The sequence below is a fragment of the Mesoplodon mirus genome, assembly GCF_964341445.2.
Source record: "Mesoplodon mirus genome assembly, chromosome: 3".
Taxonomy (NCBI): domain Eukaryota; kingdom Metazoa; phylum Chordata; class Mammalia; order Artiodactyla; family Ziphiidae; genus Mesoplodon; species Mesoplodon mirus.
The window spans coordinates 168,107,598-168,127,599 of NC_138978.1; the positions used below are offsets into that span (position 1 = coordinate 168,107,598).

The 20,002-nt window shown below is 35.8% G+C and overlaps 1 protein-coding gene across 4 annotated transcripts in view; it reads left to right on the top strand.

Annotated features, from left to right (window-relative positions):
- Positions 1 to 18,907, top strand: part of RC3H1 (ring finger and CCCH-type domains 1) — a 91,420-nt gene extending 72,513 nt beyond the window's left edge. For 3 of the 4 annotated variants that reach the window (XM_082612060.1, XM_082612061.1, XM_082612059.1), the window contains exons 14-20: positions 3,823 to 3,975; positions 6,367 to 6,580; positions 7,015 to 7,120; positions 7,246 to 7,378; positions 9,479 to 9,661; positions 11,028 to 11,143; positions 12,651 to 18,907. In XM_082612060.1, coding sequence (XP_082468186.1) covers positions 3,823 to 3,975; positions 6,367 to 6,580; positions 7,015 to 7,120; positions 7,246 to 7,378; positions 9,479 to 9,661; positions 11,028 to 11,143; positions 12,651 to 12,801 — 1,056 coding nt within the window. In that variant the 3' untranslated portion in view covers positions 12,802 to 18,907. The remainder of the gene's footprint in view (positions 1 to 3,822; positions 3,976 to 6,366; positions 6,581 to 7,014; positions 7,121 to 7,245; positions 7,379 to 9,478; positions 9,662 to 11,027; positions 11,144 to 12,650) is intronic. The other variant, XM_082612062.1, reaches the window with a different exon arrangement.
- Positions 18,908 to 20,002: the final 1,095 nt, after the last annotated feature.

The following is a 20,002-nucleotide window of genomic DNA, read 5'->3' on the forward strand; positions in this document are numbered from 1 at the left end:
GGAAACTAATGTTTTTGAAGCTATTTTAAATGGAATCCTTTTTGAAATTTCATTTTCTCTTTGTTATTATTAAAGAGAAATTAAGTAGATTTTTGTGTATTTTGACACCTGTGTTCAGCAGCCTTGGTAAATTTCCCTATTAATTCTAGTATTTGTTAGTGGATTCTTTTGGATTTTCTGTGCACACAGTCATGTCCTTTGTGAATAATGACCATTTTACCTTCTCCTTTTCAATTCTTAAGTCTTGTCTTTTTTTTTATCTTGGTTGGGTGAGCTAGATCCTCCAGTATAAAATAAAAGTGATGATAGGTTTTATTTCCAGTCTTTGAGCAAATGGAGCTTCTAATAATTTACCATTTTGATGTTTGCTGTCAGCCTTTTTGTAGGTAATCTTTATCAGATGAATGAAATTTCCCTGTATTCCTAGTTTTTATAATTGAGACTGTCAAAGGTTTATTTAACTCAGTAGTGAGGAAAACAGCAGGATGATAAAGTTGATTCAAAGAGTAGGAGAGACAGGCTAATATAGGTAGTGAAAGGCAGGAAAAAAAAACACTGAAATAGAGTTGCTAGAATAAACTGGTTAATGTACTAGAGGATAATAAACCATAATTTGAGGGTTATCAGTATTTCCACAAGGCAGTACTAACAGTTATCATGAATGAGTGTTGTCTTATTATCTTTTTAATGTCTTCAGGGTCTATAGTGACCCCGTAGACATTTTTCCACTTCTGATAATTTTTTTCCTTGGTCAGTCTTGCTAGGGATTTATCATCAGTTTTATCTTTTCAGAAAGCCAGCTTTTTAATTTGTTGATCTTATTTATTTAATTATTTTGGTTTGTTGATTTTACATAACTGCCTCAGCTCAATGTGTGTGTGTGTGTGTGTGTGTGTGTGTGTGTGTGTGTGTATATATATATATATATATATATATATACAAAAATATATATATATATTTTTTTATGTCAAGTAGGTTTTCTCAGTAGGGTTGCAGTTGATATTATGTAAGGAAAATGTCTTACACCATTTATGTGTAGAATTATGATTCTAAACAATATTTCTAGCTGACAAATTATGAATAATAAGCAATGAAAATTGAAATATATCACATTGCATGTAATAAACAGTAAACTTTGGGGTCTACAAAAGTAATCTACTAAATAAAGATTGTTCATAGTGTCTGGCTTTCCTCTCTAAACACTTTGGATGAATTTTCCACAATAATGTAGGTTAATTAGTAAAGCTATAACATCTTCTATTAATATAATTTTACGTGTAAAGTATCAACATTACATGATATTTTTTCAAAAACTTACTATTAGAGACATCCCAGAGCCTTGTTATGCCATACCATTTTTTGAGAAATATGGAAAGCAGTATGACACTGTGAAAAGTGAGCTAATTTTGGAATGAAATATACTTATCTGTGAGGTTCAGCTTTGTGGCTCAGTGTGTGATCTTTTGTAAGTTATTTAGCCTTCATTAACCCTGAGGCTCAGGTTTCTCTACTTGTAAATCAAGCATAATAAAACCTACCTCACAGTGGTGTGGTGAAGATTAAATGAGACATAAGGCATCTAGCACAAAGCAGGCATTCAGTAAATAATAACTGTGTGTATTTATTACTCTTTTACTTGTAATAAAAATTATAATAATGCCTGGCTGTTACGGAACTTTATCTATTGACAGAATTATTTTAGTTACTGACATACAAAGCTATATAATTAAACTTCAGTTCTGATTATAAGCAACCTACATATAATTATACTAAATTCATACATTATAAAAATATATAATATAGAAAGAAATTTCTCCAGAATCTCATTTTCTATATCACTGTCAGTTTATTATATATTTTAACTTTTTATATATATTTCAACTTTTCTGTGCATGAACTAACACATCATTATAATTTTTAATCAGATCATTTAGTAATATATTCAGATTTTATGTTTTGCATTTTTTTTGTTTTTGTTTTTACTTAACCAGTTATCCTGGATGTCTTTGTGTATCAGTATATAAATTTATCTCATTCTTTTTTTTCTTAATAAATTTATTTATGTATTTATATTTTACTTTTGGCTGCATTGGGTCTTCGTTGCTGCACAGGGGGTTTCTCTAGTTGCAGTGAGTGGGGGCTACTCTTCATTGCGGGGCATGGGCGTCTCATCGCAGTGGCTTCTCTTGTTGTGGAGCATGGGCTCTAGGTGCGTGGGCTTCAGTAGTTGTAGCTCGCAGGCTTAGTTGCTCTGCGGCATGTGGGATCTTCCCGGACCAGGGCTTGAACCCATGTCCCCTGTATTGGCAGTCTGATTCTTAACCACTGTACCACCAGGGAAGTCCTATCTCATTCTTTTTAATTGCTGTATAATACATTGATTGCAGGGGAAAAAGCACTCTTGTTACTAGGTCATGTCTTTAAAAAGCTAGCTGTTCTACACAAAATTTGTAAGCGGAGGAGAAATGTAAAAATGAGCTGGAATTTTTAAACTAGAAGTAGGACAAAAAAAAAGGAAAGAGGTTATAAACAATGGAAACAGGAGTTGTGGTTGAAAATGAGTGGTACTGTGAACAGCATATCCCTCTGCCAGTGCAGAAGACCAAAGTGATGACCCAGAAAATAGAAGGGTTTTTTTTAGTATAGGGGGAAGCATAGAGCCATTTAAATGTACCAGTACCCCCTGGATTATTAGTATGTCAGTATATACATCTGTGATAAAGTGAGAGCAATTTATTAGTGTTCTAGCACTCCCTATACTGGTATAACCTTGGTCCGATCACCCACATTGTTTCTCATGGACTTGAAGAACATATGAGATAGTGTATACATAAAAGTACTTAGAAAACTGTAAAACATTACACAAATGTGAATGTAAGTAAAAATGCATTAGACCTAGAGTGCCTATTTAGTTACTACATAATTTCAGAGCTCATCCTGAGAAAAGAAAATTAGGAATCTTATCCTTTTCACTTCATTGACTCAACCCTAAGGACCAGAATTTATTCAAGATATGAATTATTGCTATTAAAGAGATATAGGTTAAAAAGTTATTATGGGGCCTCCCTGGTGGCGCAGTGGTTGAGAGTCCGCCTGCCGATGCAGGGGATACGGGTTCGTGCCCCGGTCTGGGAGGATCCCATATGCCGCGGAGCGGCTGGGCCCGTGAGCCATGGCCGCTGGGCCTGCGCATCCGGAGCCTGTGCTCCGCAACGGGAGAGGCCACAACAGTGAGAGGCCCGCATACCGCAAAAAGAAAAAAAAAAAAAAAAGTTATTATGTCATCACATACTATATAGAACATTTAAGATTGCATTTTAGGACCAGAATTTATTCAAGATATGAATTATTGCTATTAAAGAGATTTAGGTAAAAAAATTATTGCATCGTCACGTACTGTATAGAACATTTAAGTTTACAATTTAAAGAATTTCTAATGCTCTTGTTTACCTGGAATGGTATTGAAAGAAGCGTTAAGGAGGGTCTAGCAAAACTAGGGCCTAGTAACATACTTGCTTAAGTGCTAACTGAATCTGATGAGAAAGAGGATGGGCAGATCTCTTCAAAAATCCTAATTTGATTCTTTGAAAGATATTGAGATACTTCTTTTTGACCCTCTGTTAACAAAGTGTAAAGGCTGAATATCATTTTTCATTTGTTTTATGTTTTTCATAGTCTACAAAAATCTTCTAGTGACACAAATCAAATAACGGTTACTATGTTGCTTCAGCATGATGTTCTAAAGAAATTACTGCTTTCTCTGTGCTGTTACTCATAGACCCATTTCCTATTTTGTTTCTTTTTTCCTTTTTCCATCTGTAGTTTTTGGATGAAGACTTGAAGGTAGCTGGGAAATACAAAGGAAATGATTACAGCCAGTACTCACCCTGGTCATGTGACACCATCGGCTCCTACATTGGAACCAAAGATGCAAAACCCAAAGATGTTGTGGCAGCAGGGAGTGTGGAAATGATGGTATGTGTAATAACTAAGCCATAATTAATACAAATCAAGATAAACCAAATAAATTATCCCCAGTTATAGTGTAGACACAAGTAACTGAGCTTTGCTTAAGTTTCAGACCATATTCTGTACTATGTGATTGAATTATATTTAAACTATATGTTTTTTTCTTTCAGATATATATAAAAATCTTTTCAAACTTGTCTAGACAAAGGAGAGCGTTTCTTATGTTTCTGTGAAGCTAGCAATTAACCCAACAGCTGTTTAGAATTGAAAGTAAATTATTTTGCATAACTAAGATCTTGAATTTCTTGTCCAAATAAATTATAACTCTTTTACAACTCTTAAGTTTAAACAGTAAAGTTGAATCTAGTGAACAATACTAGTGTTTGAGTCAGAATTATAGTTACTTAGCTTCAGATGAGCTGTGGTGTACTGAAATGTATTACACTTATGCCATTTTATTTTTTAACAAAAAATAATGTAACAACAGTGTATCTAATACTCAAGCTTAAAATATATCACTATTTTATCTTAATTGCTTCTTTATCCTTTAAAGAAATAAAACTTTACATAAGTAATTAAATTCTCCTCTCTTTACCTCCCTAATCTCATTTTCTCCCTCCCTCCTTCCCTGGAGATAACCCCTATCCTGAATTGAGAGTTTATCATTTCATGGATAATTTTATACTACTTCTAAATAATTTTGTTTTGAATGTTTATAGACCTTATACATATTATAAACTTCAACTTGCATTTTCATTCAGCATTGTTTTTGAGATGTATCCAAATTTATACCTATAGTTCAAATTCATTCATTTTCACTGCTTTTATCAGATACCATTGTATGATAACTGATACCATACAATAAATAAATATATATATAATTGTTTATTGAGTTTCATGTTGATGAACATTTAGGCTGTTTTTAATTTTTTTATTATTATGTACAGTGCTACAGTAAACATTCTTGTATATGTTTCCTTGTGCACATTGCATGAAAGTTATGCTTAAGAGTAGTATTGGTGGGTTAAAGGTATGCCTTGACTATTATTCTTTTTTTTTTTTTTTGACTATTATCCATTTGCCCTTGTTAATTCTAACAAAGGTTCCCTAGGTTGTTATATAGATTTTCAAAGACAAAGATTTGCCCAGCTGGTTGAGAGAAGGCCAATTCTTGGTAACAGAAAAGGAAGACTTAGATGAGTGAAGTGATATCTATAGCATAAATATGATTAGATGCCAGACAATTAAAAAAAGAAGAAAGAGAAAAAAAGGAATATAGAAGAGAAAAAAGCGAAAATGAACCTTTTGTTTTTCTGTGGTAGGATTAAGGAAACATTGTTTTTAGGCCATAAAAAACAATCTTTCTAAGAATAAGAGTGAGATGAGGAGGTAGAGGTAGATAGGAACCTTTGCTTTGTACCTGACTTTCAGAGTTATTATAGTAAAGTAACATAAACATTAGCAAAATAAAACTCATTTACTTAAATTAACAAAGAATAAAAGTGTTTTCCAGCCTAACCTAGATGTAATTGAACATTTCCCAAATGGATAAAAGTCTACCCCAGTGTTTCTCAAACATGAATGTGCATGTAAATTACCTGGGGAATCTGTTAAAATTCAAGTTCTAATTCGGTAAGGCTGGGATGAGACCTGAAATTCTGTATTTCTAATGAGTTCTCTAGTGATGCTGATGCTGCTGGTCTGTGGACTATTCTTTGAGTAGCAAGGGTCTAGCAATTAGATTTCCATTTATCTTTCTGACTGGAATGCCTTTTAAAAGCCTATGTTGGCACTTATATAAGTGCGGTACGCTGGCCTCTCACTGTTGTGGCCTCTCCCGCTGCGGAGCACAGGCTCCGGACGCGCAGGCTCAGCGGCCATGGCTCACAGGCCCAGCCGCTCCACGGCATGTGGGATCTTCCCGGACCGGGGCACGAACCCGTGTCCCCTGCATCAGCAGGCAGACTCTCAACCACTGCGCCACCAGGGAAGCCCGGCACTTATATTTTTAAACAGTATTTTTCTAACTATTGATTGTTGAAAATTAATTTATTGGTCATGATGGGCCTTTTTTTAAAGAAATGAATTAGAATAACTAAATACAAGAATACATTACATATAGTAAGGATAAATGTTTGTCATGAAAATATATATGTATACATATATAATTCAAATATATATATATTTGAATTATATATGTACTGGGTCATGATGTAAAAAATATTACAGGAAGTGGTCAGAGGTTTGAAAAGCAATGTTTTATATGACAGCTAAAGGCAACTAATGATTTTAATCTTATCAGTAAGTACATTGAGCTAGAGGAAATTATGTTAGAGATCTAAGTGTGGGGTGGATTTCTCATTTTACTTTTTACCTTCTCATTTTACTTTTTACCAGAATGTGGAGAGTAAAGGAATGAGAGACCAGCGATTGGACCTTCAGAGAAGAGCAGCAGAAACCAGTGATGATGACCTCATCCCATTTGGAGACCGACCAACAGTATCTCGATTTGGTGCCATTTCTCGAACTTCCAAAACAATATATCAGGGTGCTGGCCCAATGCAGGCTATGGCACCTCAGGGAGCTCCCTCAAAATCTATTAACATTTCAGGTAAGAATCTCAGAGATAAGCTGATTTGGAGTGTTCATAGTCACAACTCCCAGCACTCCCCATTTACTATCAGTGCTTTTCATAATCTTGCAGGGCAGTAGTCTTCAAACTTTTCTGTAGAATTATCCCTGTAGAAAGGTAATTGTAACCCAGGGAATTGTAGGGGTACAAACTAAAATTAAATATCTGTATATGAAGGTAACCTATGTGTTATTTTTAATAGTTTCATTGCTTTTGTTAAAATAATCTCATTTTTTTAAAAAAAATCAAACAAAAGAAAAAATTACAAAGATTGACATTTTAGTGGGGGAAAAACAAATATCCATACCCCTCCATCTTTCAAGATAACTGTGTACATAATATGCCTACGCCTTTTAGATTGTGGCTACCTAAAAAGAAGAATCAAATCTATGAATTGCATCATTCCACTGTAGGTTACTCTCTTACAGATTATGGTCCATATGGAACCCACAGTGGCTGGGGAGGTTCTCCATATTCACCTCATCAAAACATACCTTCTCAGGGACACTTCAGTGAGAGGTATAAGTCATTCTTTTTACTTTTTACAAGCCTTTAAAATTACTCAACTTACTTTGTTTTTCTGGTCATAACATTTTTTAAAAATAAAATTTTAAATTTATTCCATAATTTCTTTCCCACAAAAGGGAGAGAATATCTATGTCAGAAGTGGCCAGTCATGGAAAACCTCTTCCATCTGCTGAGAGGGAACAGCTACGACTAGAATTGCAGCAATTAAACCAACAAATTAGCCAACAGACCCAGCTACGTGGACTAGAGGTACCAGCCTAGAGATATTTTTTCATTCCAGTTTTTGAAGAGTTTTAAAAGGAGGAACTTTTGAGGTAAAATGAACAAAAAACTTTAAGGTTTGTTTCCTAAGAGTTAGTATAGTTGTCCATTTTTCAAAGAATTTAAGTACTTCGAAGTTCTGAGACAATAGGAAATTTAGAATTTCTATTACCTGAGAATAGAAAACATATTTTATATGTTTTATATATTATACATTATATATGTATATATATAAGCTCCTTTTATATTTTTATACTGTATAATATTTTAGATAATCTAAAATTTGTAGATTATCTAAAATATGTAAAATAAAAAATATAAAAGGAGCTTATATTCCTTGATGGCACATTTAAGTTGAAGGTATATAGTATATAGTTTTTTGTTTGTTTGTTTGTTTTTTGCGGTACACGGGCCTCTCACTGCTGTGGCGTCTCCCATTGCGGAGCACAGGCTCCGCGGCCATGGCTCACGGGTCCAGCCGCTCTGCGGCATGTGGGATCTTCCCAGACCGGGGTACGAACCCATGTCCCCTGCATCAGCAGGCGGACTCTCAACCACTGCGCCACCAGGGAAGCCCCTAGTATATAGTTTTTTAATCAACAGATGCTTTTAGCTTAAGATTTGTTTCTAATTTCTTACATTTTCTTTAATTTTTAAAAATTTCTCTCACTTCTTTTACTCATCATCATCTTTAGTAGAAGCTTAGAACTTTGACCTAAAAAATATAGCCTCTGTATAATAATACCACCTTTCATTAATATAGTTCTTTCAGTTTATAAATTACTATCATATATCTTATTTGACCCATACATGTCCCTGACAATTAGATTAGGCAGGTGGTATTGTCCGCCCCCCTTTTTGGTTGAAGGTTATTAGTTTCACAGAGGTTGAAACATGAACCCAGCTCTTCATACTCCAAATTCAGTGTTCTTTCCACCATGCTACCTGATACTTAAGAGAAACAAAATGTCAGAAGGCAAAGAATTTAAAGTTCTTTAAGTGCCACATCAGGAAGACTAGGTTTTGTTTATATTATCCTTTGCATTGGAACATAGACTTTGAATATGGAAAGCTAAAGACATTCTAGTGATAAATGCATTGCTCCCTTCTGGAGAAAAAGATGCTCTTAGAACGTTTCTTTCTAGATCTATATCTTTCTTCCAAGATCTGTAATAATAAGTAAGCTATTGCTTTGGAAATAAATTTCTAACTGATTCGATCTTAGACTTTTTTTTTTTTTTTTTTTTTTTTAGTTTCTGCTTTATAACAAAGTGAATCAGTCATACATATACATCTGTTCCCATATCCCTTCCCTCTTGCGTCTCCCTCCCTCCCACCCTCCATAGACTTTCTTATTAGCAAGACCAGTAGGAGGGATTTTTGTGTGTGTGTGTGTTTGCTTTTGAACATGTGTCTAGCTTGTTCTCTTATGAAATAAGAAATAAAAACCTGTATAGTATTCATGTTTATCTCCTTTTTCCCATTGCTTTATTAACATTGGTCCAAAACTTCTTGCTGATTCCTATCGCAAGAAAAAAGAACGCTGTGTTTATTATGTTCACCTTTAGTTTATTAACTTGTTGAAGATTTGGACCTTTAACTCCATAAAGCATTATTCCTTACCTTGCTATTTCATGGCTTTTTGTCTTAGTTGAAATTTCTAGACTGATTTTCTGTTCCAAAAGAATTTCAGCACTATTTAACTCACTGTGGTTAAAAGTCCCTGCCATTACTGAGGTTTCATGAAAGAAATTATAGAATTTACATCAGAGAAAATTCAATTAAAAAACAAAAGGAAAAAAACAGAAAAGGAAAGAAGCACATTTATAGTTGACTTCTCTTTCCACTAAGAAAATAAAAAGAGCAACTTACACCAAAGCTTAAATTACTATTCACTAAGTTTAAATGTCCCATCTTTTCCCTTTGGTATTCAAATGGTACTCAGAGAAAGAACCAGTGCCTTACGTTTGCATCATTTTTATTGCCAATCCATGAGTAGTAAGTTGCTTGGGCGGGTCTGGCTTCGGGCCTGGTCACTCTGTGCGCGGCGTGACGTGTGTTGAGCTGTGCGCTTGGCTTTTGCACTAGGCTGTCGGTAGCAGGCTGGCGCTGCAGAGGGAGGCGAGCGCCTTGGCAGGCCAAACACAGCCCCCACCGCCACCGCCGCCGCCACCGCAAAAATGGCCTGGAGCGCCCTCAAGTGAGCAGCTGAGCTTGGAACTGCACCAGGTGGAAAGGGAAATCGGGAAGAGAACCCGGGAACTGAGCATGGTAAGTGCTATGGTGGGAAAAGAGAGGAAAGCTGAAAGGAAAGCCTCTGTGTAGTTGTGTCACTGAACTCATGGCTCTGGAGTTCTAGAATCATCTAGAGCTGTAGAATCATCACTCCAAGGCACTGCACTGAGTGATTAATACTGACAATGAGTGTCCTGAAGATGGTCTGCCTCCCTGTTTTATCATTCTTCTCCTCATTCTCTTTTGGTTTGAGTGTGTTCTTTGTCTTAGTTTTCTGCATTACAAAAAACTTTCCGGGAAAACAAGGTGGTTATCTGGAAGTTACTAAATTTCTGTTAAACGTATTGATGAAGGAAGCAGAGGGGATGGTGTTTTTTGCAGTGCCCTCATGTTAAACAAAGATGTATTACCAAATAACATTTCTAGGTTTCACAGCCCTTATGTTATTGATGACCTATTTTTTTGTCATGAGTGAGATGCCATCTACATATTATTTCTTGTGGAATTATATCCATAGATATGCTTAGGGTTTGTTTCATAGTGCATGAACACTCATTTCAGTAAATTTTTAGTCTTAGGAGACTGAACCATTCCCTCAGATTGCATGGTAATTGTTTTTTTTTATTGTTGCATAGTTTTCACATTCTTTTTAAGCAAATAGATGGGATATTTCATTTTTCTGTGTTCAATAAGTGTATTATAGATACTTATTATATTTTGACTTGCTTTTTCTGAGTCATCAGTTTTTCTGTGAGATTTTTCCATGTTAACTTGAGGCATTTGTCCCCTTGCTATCCAGCTTGGATAGTGAGCAAGTGGGCCGTACTCCATTATGTTTTTGTGTATGTCTCTCTCTCTCTCTTTTTTTTTGGCTGCATTGGGTTTTTGTTGCTGTGTGCGCGGGCTTTCTCTAGTTGCTTCACGCAGGGGCTACTCTTCATTGCTGCGCAGGCTTCTCATTGTGGTAGCTTCTCTTGTTGTGGAGCATGGGCTCTAGATGCACAGGCTTCAGTAGTTGCAGCACACGGGCTCAGTAGTTGCGGCACGCAGGCCCTAGAGCACGCGGGCTTCAGTAGTTGCAGTGCATGGGCTCAGTAGTTGCAGCGCATGGGCTCTTCGGGCACGTGGGCTCAGTGGCGCACTGGCTTAGTGGCTCTGCGGCATGTGGGATCTTCCTGGACCAGGGATCGAACCCGCGCCCCCTGCATTGGCAGGCAGATTCTTAACCACTGTGCCACCAGGGAAGTCCCTATGTCTCTCTTTTAATCTGCCTGTTTCTTTGGTCATTTTACAGAACTAAATATGATTTCTGATCATCATTTTGTATTATATATATCTGTTCTCTCTTCCATTAGCACCATTAAATAAAAGATAATTGAATTTATTTCCTTTTCTTTCAAAGGAGAACCAGTGTTCTCTGGACATGAAAAGCAAATTGAATACAAGTAAGCAAGCAGAAAATGGACAACCAGAACCACAAAATAAGGTTCCAGCTGAGGATCTTACATTGACATTCAGGTAAAGAAAGGGACATTTTCATAGTCTTATACAGTCATGACAGAAGTACCCTCATACATATAATTTGATTTTTAAAATATTATTTTGTATACACTGAGAAAAGAATATTTTTGCATAAGTTTAGGAGTTAAAACTTATTTTAGATCAGACCCAAGGTTGAATTATCTGTTAATACCTAAGAAATAAAATTTTCTGCTTCCATCTCCTTTTTCCCCTTGTTTTTTAATTTATTTAAAACCAATGTTGGGCTTCCCTGGTGGTGCAGTGGTTGAGAGTCCGCCTGCCGATGCAGGGGACACGGGCTCGTGCCCCGGTCCGGGATGATCCCACATACCGTGGAGCGGCTGGGCCCATGAGCCATGGCCGCTGAGCCTGTGCATCCGGAGCCTGTGCTCCGCAACAGGAGAGGCCACAACAGTGAGAGGCCCACGTACCGCAAAAAAAACAAAAAAACAAAAAAAAACAGTGTCAACATTTTGATGTATACCCTTCTGGTCTTTTTTTTTTTTTTTTTGCGGTACGCGGGCCTCTCCCGTTGTGGAGCACAGGCTCCAGACGTGCAGGCTCAGCGGCCATGGCTCATGGGCCCAGCCGCTCGGCGGCATGTGGGATCTTCCCAGACCGGGGCACGAACCCGTGTCCCCTGCATCGACAGGCGGACTCTCAACCACTGCGCCACCAGGGAAGCCCTCTTCTGGTTTTTTGAAGTGTGTAGGCATTTAGCCTCTTCCACCCACCTACCCGCCCCGCCCTCGCCCATCCTCCTTGTTTTTAATTTGGTCTATCCCATGTCATCCATTATTCTTCTACAGGTAGGGAAGGATACATATCAGCTATTATGAACAACCCTGCAATAAACAATATTATAGTTAATTCTTTGTTTGCATATCTTGCATCTTAGAGTATTTTGCACCTTAGGGTATTTTGAGGCCTTTGATGCATAGTCCCGAGTTGCCCTCCTGATGACATACAACAATATCTAATGCCCTGTTGCTTTCAGGCTTAGGTTTTTGGCTGTTTAAATCCATGCATTATCCTGGGTTCAAAGCAATTTCTTGTACTAGTAAACCTGCTAAAAGCAGGGGTCAGCACTTTTTCTTAAAGGCCAGATAGTGAATATTTAAAATTATGAGTTTTACTATTTCTGTCAAAACTCTCAATTCTGCCATTGTAATGTGAAAGCAGCCATAGACAATATGCAAGCAAATGGACAGGCTGTATTCCAATAAAAATTTGTTTACAAAAACAGGCAGCTAAGAAAAACAAAATTTAAAGAAAAGAAAAAAAGGCAGCTAGCTAGCCTTAGTTTGCCAACCCCTATGCTAAAATAAAGCATGGATATAGAGCTGTAAATTAAAGTTTGAATGCCATTCATGTATGCCATTCCATACTGCTAAAAAGAAAGGCCCTGTTGATTTTATTCTACTAAATAATCATTTTTATCTCTCTCCTTTTTTAAAATCCAAACTCCTTTAAAAAAAAAAAAAAAAAAAAAAAACGTTAACAGTGATGTGCCGAATGGATCAGCCTTGACAGAAGAGAACATCAGCCTCCTATCAAACAAGACCAACTCTCTGAACCTGTCAGAGGACCCTGAGGGAGGAGGGGACAATAATGACTCCCAGAGATCAGGAGTTACATCCAGTTCTGCTCCCTAAAACATGAGGAGTCCTACTTTTATCTTCTGTTCCTAACCAATTTGTGGGGCGTAGGGGTAGGAGAACAGTTAACTTCTAAATCTTTTCTCTGAGAGTGGTCAGAGAAATCCAGGAAAAGCACCAGAGGCAATGTGCACAAACACCACTAGTAAAAACAAACCCTGCACATAGTTCACAATAATGCATTTTTTAATTTAAAAAAAAAAAGAAAAAGAAAAAGAAAATTAGCAGTATCTGCAAGCAATTCAGATTAAATTTGTTTTTGTTCTGTGAATGAACTTTATTTTAATAACTTTGGACGCCTTGGATCCAGGGCTTTAAAAAAAAAAAGAAGATATTATATATACACTCTGTTTGATTAATTGTATGATCTTAATGAAGTAGGTTTTTCTTGTATTTTGGTATTATTACATACCCAGTGTATAATTCCTTACCCCCAATCCTTCCTAACTCTCACAACCCAACCCCATAAATTACAGCAGACAAAAAGCACTGGCCTTTCTGAGAATTCTGTGGTGCTTGAGAAATAGACAGTAATAGACTAGTTATTAGAAAATGTGCAGCACACCAACTTTCCAAGAGCTGTTATTTAGAAGCCATAATCTGCTTTCTCTTTCTGGGTCACTAGCTTCATGTGTAGGTAGGTTTTTCATATGGCATTAAAACTTTTTGTAGTTATTGTTCAGGAGGGCTTTATTTCTTGTTTTTGTGTTTATTTCAGCTTTTCAGAGAGATAATTACCAATTAATTTTTGAAGCCCTCATTTCTGATATTATGGACGGACCCCTTTCATTCTCTTAATGTAATCAGAAACCTGAGCCAATTTTAGATTGCTTGAGGAGATTCAAATGGAGATTACTTTCAGGATAAACTAATTTAGTAGCACTGAAAATACATACTTGGTTTATTACCTATATTGAGGTGATGGTTGGAAATTTAGAGCTGTGCTTTTTCAAATTGAACCTCTGCTGAAATCGTAGAATGTTCAAAAACCAGGACAATCAACTATGTTGTAAAACTGCAACACTTGATTTGAACTTAAAATGAACAGAGCCACATTAGTTCAATGGATGTGTATGTTTTACTCTCAAAAACCAAAAGTATAAAATTCCTGTATACTGGAGCCCTTGGCTTTCAGAGATTGGCAAATACGAACTGCCTGAATCTTAAGGATAGTTCATGAATTAATCAGTTGCTGCTTTTCAGAATCATTAGCGCAAGTAGATAGTACCTAGAAGTCAATTTTTGTAGTCTTGGCTTTACAATATTGAAAAGATTCTTCATGAAAATGTTGAAAAGAATAAGGAAGAATTTTTATTACTTAGTTCTGCTGCACATATTCTGATGCCACATGTCTGTACTGAACTAAGACCATATAAAACATGTTTAGTGGGGGTTATTTGATACAGCACCCACCCTATCCCTATGTTTGCCTGAATTTCTAAAAATTTCCCTTTCTGGATTATACTACTAAAACAGAAAGCACTGGTTATGTAATAAGTTACTGCATTGCTTTGGTTGGGTAAAAGCAAGAGTTTGTATTTTTCTTGTTTCTTATTTTCTTAACCCTTAACTCCTGCTGAGGTCATAACAACCTCAGTCTAAGCTCTGTGTCCATCATATTGTTAAATGAAACAAATGGGGGGTGAGGGTGGGGGGAGGGTAATACAGTCCTGCCATTGCCTACCAGTAGGAGAGTCCAAACAGAACACTCTTTTGAGTAGCAATTATTTAATTTGCCCAGTCAAGGCACCGTGTTTATATACTATTTCACATTGAATTTGATTATGCCCTACAGACCTGGCTGGTCAAGGATTTGATATACACATATTGGCTTGGGATTCGAGCTTTCTTTTTTATTTAAATAAAAATTTATATATATATATTATATATATACATATATACATAGCTATATCTGTATATATATTGGGTATGTTTTATGGATTTTTTCGCATGAGCGCAGCTGTTGCGATAAAATGACTGATTGGGAGGTAGAAGCACTGAATGAAGATGAGGCATTTTATCAGTTGATATCCATATTTTCCTTTTTTTTTTTAAATACACTTGCTTTTTTGCCTTTTTTATTTGTTTTATTTTGCTTAAAACCCTCTTACATTTACTCTTTAAGTACTTACTGTTTTTTTGGGAGAAGGAGAGAAACTTTTATGTCTGACAGTCCTGAGATTTTTCATTTCTCTCTATAGCTGTAAAAGACAACATTCTTGGCCTCTAACCTTCTGTAGGCAGATTTGGGCAGATGTTATTTCTCCTTTGTACATGTTTAATTCCTAAATTTTAGGAGCAGTTGGTTCAATTTGGAACTCAGAATGATTCTGGTACTGAAGAGGAATTTACGGGTATTGATTTTGTTGAAATTCGGGGTAAAAGTAAAATTCCATTTTGGGTATCTGTTGAAACCCCTAATAACTCAACTTCTGTTGTTCTTGTTTATTTTCTTCAAATATACTCATTCTTCCTTTCACCATTTTGATTTTGTAAGCTAGGCAGAAACAGGGATTAATATACACAGTATTCCTATTATGAATAAAACCAGAGAAGCCACTGTTTTGAACTGACTTAAAATACTCTTTCTCCTTTTAAGGTATTTTCATGGAGTGAAGATGGGGGGAATCTCTCAAATTGTAGCCTTAACCTAGCTGTACCTCTCTAAGGCCTCACACTCTAGAGGAAATCTGAGTGGGTAGAACAGCAAGAGAAAGGTATACTGTCCCATTGTGCCTGTAATTTACCTATTTTAAATTGGTTACTCTGCCTTACCTCATAGAAATTCTTACAACTTTCGCACTGCTCACAAGCAGTTTTAGGAATTCAATAAAACCTCCAATTTTTTTTTCTCTTTTCCTTTTCTCTGTTGTATACCTTGTGATATGATGAGCCTATAAGGGTCAATGGCCTGTTCAGGCAAAACTGCTTGACTTTCTAACTGCTTTTTTGTTAAAATCTATGAAAAATAATTGACTTTTCTAGCTTTTTAAATTTATCCCTTTAGAGACAGGTAGAAGATGAAACCAGTCAGATAGGAAATACAGTTTTTATACTTTCTACTTATTCAAATGTTAATTTCTTCTGAAGATGACTGTTTGCTTTTCACTGAATTAAAAGGCAAGACTCAGACATCTCTGATGAAAATGAACAGTTCTGAGAGGGTTAAGGTAGGAGTAATAAGCATTGTGTTCAGTCTGGATAACAACACCAGAATTTTATTACAGCTAGGAATATAAAAGTACTTGGACTTTTTCTTTCTTCAGTGAGTCTCTGGAAGAGGGTAGAAGAACTGAGAATAAGATATCTAGACTCAATTTTCTGACTTATATGTAGTTCTTTTACCTTACTTATAGATATTGTCATAAGTTCAGTAGGTGCCATGACTTGGGTAATTTACAGAGGCTGACGTGACCAAAGATCCATTCCTTGTTACTTTTCTAATAAAAAGAAAAGTTAGTTATAACATAGGTTTCTAGTAATATTCAAATAATAAGACACTATTTCTAATGCCAGCTACAAAATACTCAACTACTCAGAATGTATAAAAATTTATTTCATACAGCATTAATGTGGTTGATTCCCTTCTCCCATTTTATTTCCCTTCCCTTCTCCTAGTCTTTCCCATGTATTTATTTATTTATATATATATATTTTTTGCCTAAAAGACATAAAATTGGTATGATTCTCATTTGCTACCTTGAATATGTAACTCCATCAGACTTCCCATTGGTCTTCAGGGTTGGAGCTCAAAGTTTTTGTTTTTCTTTTTTTCCTCTGTCCCTTCTGTATCTTGCAAATTCCCCTTGATTTACCCACTGCCCTCCCCAATCTGCAACAGTGACAGTTTGCTGCCTCAAAACAGAGCATTCAAATGAATTCGCTTAGCCAATAACTTCTGTGAAGTTGCCTTTTCTAATGGTGTTATTACTCAGTGATGCACAAATGTGGTATTTGCCCTACTGGTAGGCAAACAAAGGTCTGGTTAGGAACGGTAACCTGCTGTTTTCTTTAAAGGAGAGCCAAAGACTTGTGCTTTACTCTGTTTTGGTTTGGGAGGAAATAGTAGCCATTTCGATTGTGAAACCTCTTAGTAGTTGTGAGTTGATTATACTGTGTAGGGAGATGTATCTAAAGTTAACTGTTAAAGTTAGCTGGCCTTATAAAATGTAAAAGTAATGAAAATTCTTCAGTTTTTCTAAACCATGAATGTCATCTTTTACAATATTGTGTGTAAGCAGTTCCTCCTCCCTTTTGCTGAGATTATCCTGTCATGATAGCATGTTGTAATTTTGTTATTTTACTTGTGCCTAAAGGACAATCTACTATCACTATGGTCAAGTAACTATAGTCAGTACATGTTAGATTATATTCAGATTCAGAGAAAAATAGATTCTTTTCACTAAAGAGTACTCGGTTGTTATTGCTTATGTACAAATGGTTATAGATGGAGATCTAACCATCTTTTTCTACTTTTTTTTTTTTTTTTGCTCATTTTAAAGAATTGAGTAAAGGTTTCATGTATAAAATCTATCTGTAAAAAGCACTTGTAATGTCTTATATATCATTAAAAGGAAAGGCTCAGTTACTTTTTAGGGGAAATTAATAACCTGTCTGGAAATTAACTGCAGTGTTTACTTAGATTTTTACCCTAAAAGAGTCCAATGATGTTTATTTTTTATTGACGATACATGGTTACAGTGTTTGCAAGGTGATCTCTTCCCTGAAAAGTCTGCCTATCCTTTTAGATAAAAATTAGACAGAGCTACTGAACTAAGCAGATTTTACGTTCAACGTTAGGGATTGAACAGGCAAGCAGTCTACTACTGTCATCATTTTACCTGACTGCCCATTTTGCTGGCCCACATTCATACCTTTCTACCTTGGACAACTATGATTTTTATATTTATTTGTTGCTTCAGCTCAGCTTTATGAAACTTTCCTGCTGAAATGACTTATTGGGAATTGTAGGTGGATTGCAGTTAATATTTTTTAAAATGCTTATTTCAACTTTCCTGAGCCACTTAGAAAAAGAAAGTTGTTTTTGTTGAAAGATACTGTTAATTGTAGTAAATGCCAGCTTACCATTTGGTTCTTAAGATTTTATTTCTTTGACTGCTAAAGGTGTTTTCACTTGCATTAGATTGTAACGCTAGCTATAATGTTAATGAAGAATAGGAAACTGCCACCACCAAGAAGAAGTAACACCTTTTAATAATAAATATGTTCCCAGTGGGTAGATTCTCAATAGTGCACTGAACAAAGTGGGTAAAGAGCCCTTTGAAATCCTGTTGTGATAAAGGGACTAACCTCACCACTGGAATCCTTGTTTTCAGAGCTTCTGAATTTTCAGCCAAACACTGAACTTCCCCTAAACTTTATTCCTGAGCAGAACATCCCTAGAGTAATAACCATTATTTTCAAAAGAAAATAAGGCACAGTAACCCAAGAGAGAGAACTTAAGCCTCACAACAATATTGTGTCCAAAAATATGTATTTAGAAAAATAAAATCCTGTGGAGTTTGTTATCCTAATATATGTTGTATACTAGATAAGGTGACTTATTTTCTTGTATTGAGGTCTCATTATTTCTAGTTGGGTTTTTTGTGTGTGTTGTTTTGTTTTTAATTTAAACTCTAAGTAGACAGAGCTCACAGGTCTTTGGCATCCATTCTAGGTTGTGCACTCAGAGTCATCTTATAACTGGAAACTGTCAGGTGGGCCCCTACCCCAACTCCAGATGGTGTATGAAAGGGTCAAGAAAAGAATGGAAACAACTATTGGGTGGATTAATTGGTAGCCTTTTTTTTTTAACCTGATTTTTTAAAATCACCATTTATTAGTGTAATCTCTCTCCACTGATAGGCTGCCATTCTCACAATAATATCTGAACCACCCTGTAAAATACTCCTCTGATTTCAAGGCATTTTAAGCTTTTGCTTATCATGTTTACATCCTCTGTTCAACTAAGACACTGTTCTGAGAGCTACTTTTTCCAGGTGTATTGTTGCCTAAGTTTCCTTTATTCCCCCTTTCATCCTTTCTCTTCTTCCCACCTTCTGGGAATGAAAGGAACTTGGGGGAAAGAAGTTTTTCTTTTTTTTTTTTTTAATTTTATTCATTGATCCATAGGCTTCATTATCTTACTTGACGATGAATCTGTGAGTTTTTAGAACAACAGAAATGGAAAAAGTGAATCAAGATAATGAACAAATCCTTTCACCCACTTAAAACATTTTCCAGTTGTGAGATTCCTCTTCTTGTGTGTGGTCTCTTCCCCTTGTTACCCTTCTTACCCTTTTTCCCTGACTGTGGTCAATTTGGCTCATACCAGTCTCCCCGAGACATTCTGCAGTCATTATCACCTTTTTGGGTGGATTTTATTTTGTTTTATTTTGTTTCTGTTTTTTTAAGTAACTTTTTAACATTGATGCATATTTGCTTGGGATAGAGCTTGTGTAATTTACCAATCGTATTGATTGTATGTGATTGTGCCCTGCGGAGGTATATTTAACAAGTCAAAAATAATCTAGGATAATAAAGGAGCCCATGAGATTTGAGTCAGGTTATAAATGACTTCATGAAATCATTTACAGTTTGAATAGTGAGAATTTATATCTCCTGTTCTTAAATTAGTGCTAGACAAAATACCATTTTTTTGAAGTTCTTGCATTCCTATTTTTCTCCCTTGCCTTTAGCTCCCTGTTCTTTCTTGCCTGCCTCCTGTTCAGAAATAAAAATATTGAGCGTTAAAGAGACAGCTCATGTTTAAATTGCTGAAGTTTGTGAAATTTTACTTTTTCCAAGTGTTTCCAACTTTTCTTTAAAAAGTGAAGACATAATGAGTTGGAATTTCACAAGCTGTGAAATTAGCACTTGGCAAACTGTGAAATCTTATTTGAAGACTTTATCTCCTGGAAGTTCTTTTGGAATAAGAAAAAAGAAACCTGTTTTTGAAATAGACCATTTCCCTCTCTTTTTTAAAATCTGTTTATATTTTGAATTTTTAAACAGACTTCAGAAAAGTGAAGTGGAAGAAAAATAGTAGTAGGAAGATGTTTAGGACAGCAAAATGCTGGGTCTGAATAAGTACATACTCTCCTTGTTGCAGAGTTTTGAGAGGATGAGGGCCATCTTTTTAATTTGTGTTATCTGTGTGCATGTTGTCTACATCAAAGATGCCACATTTTGTTAAAAT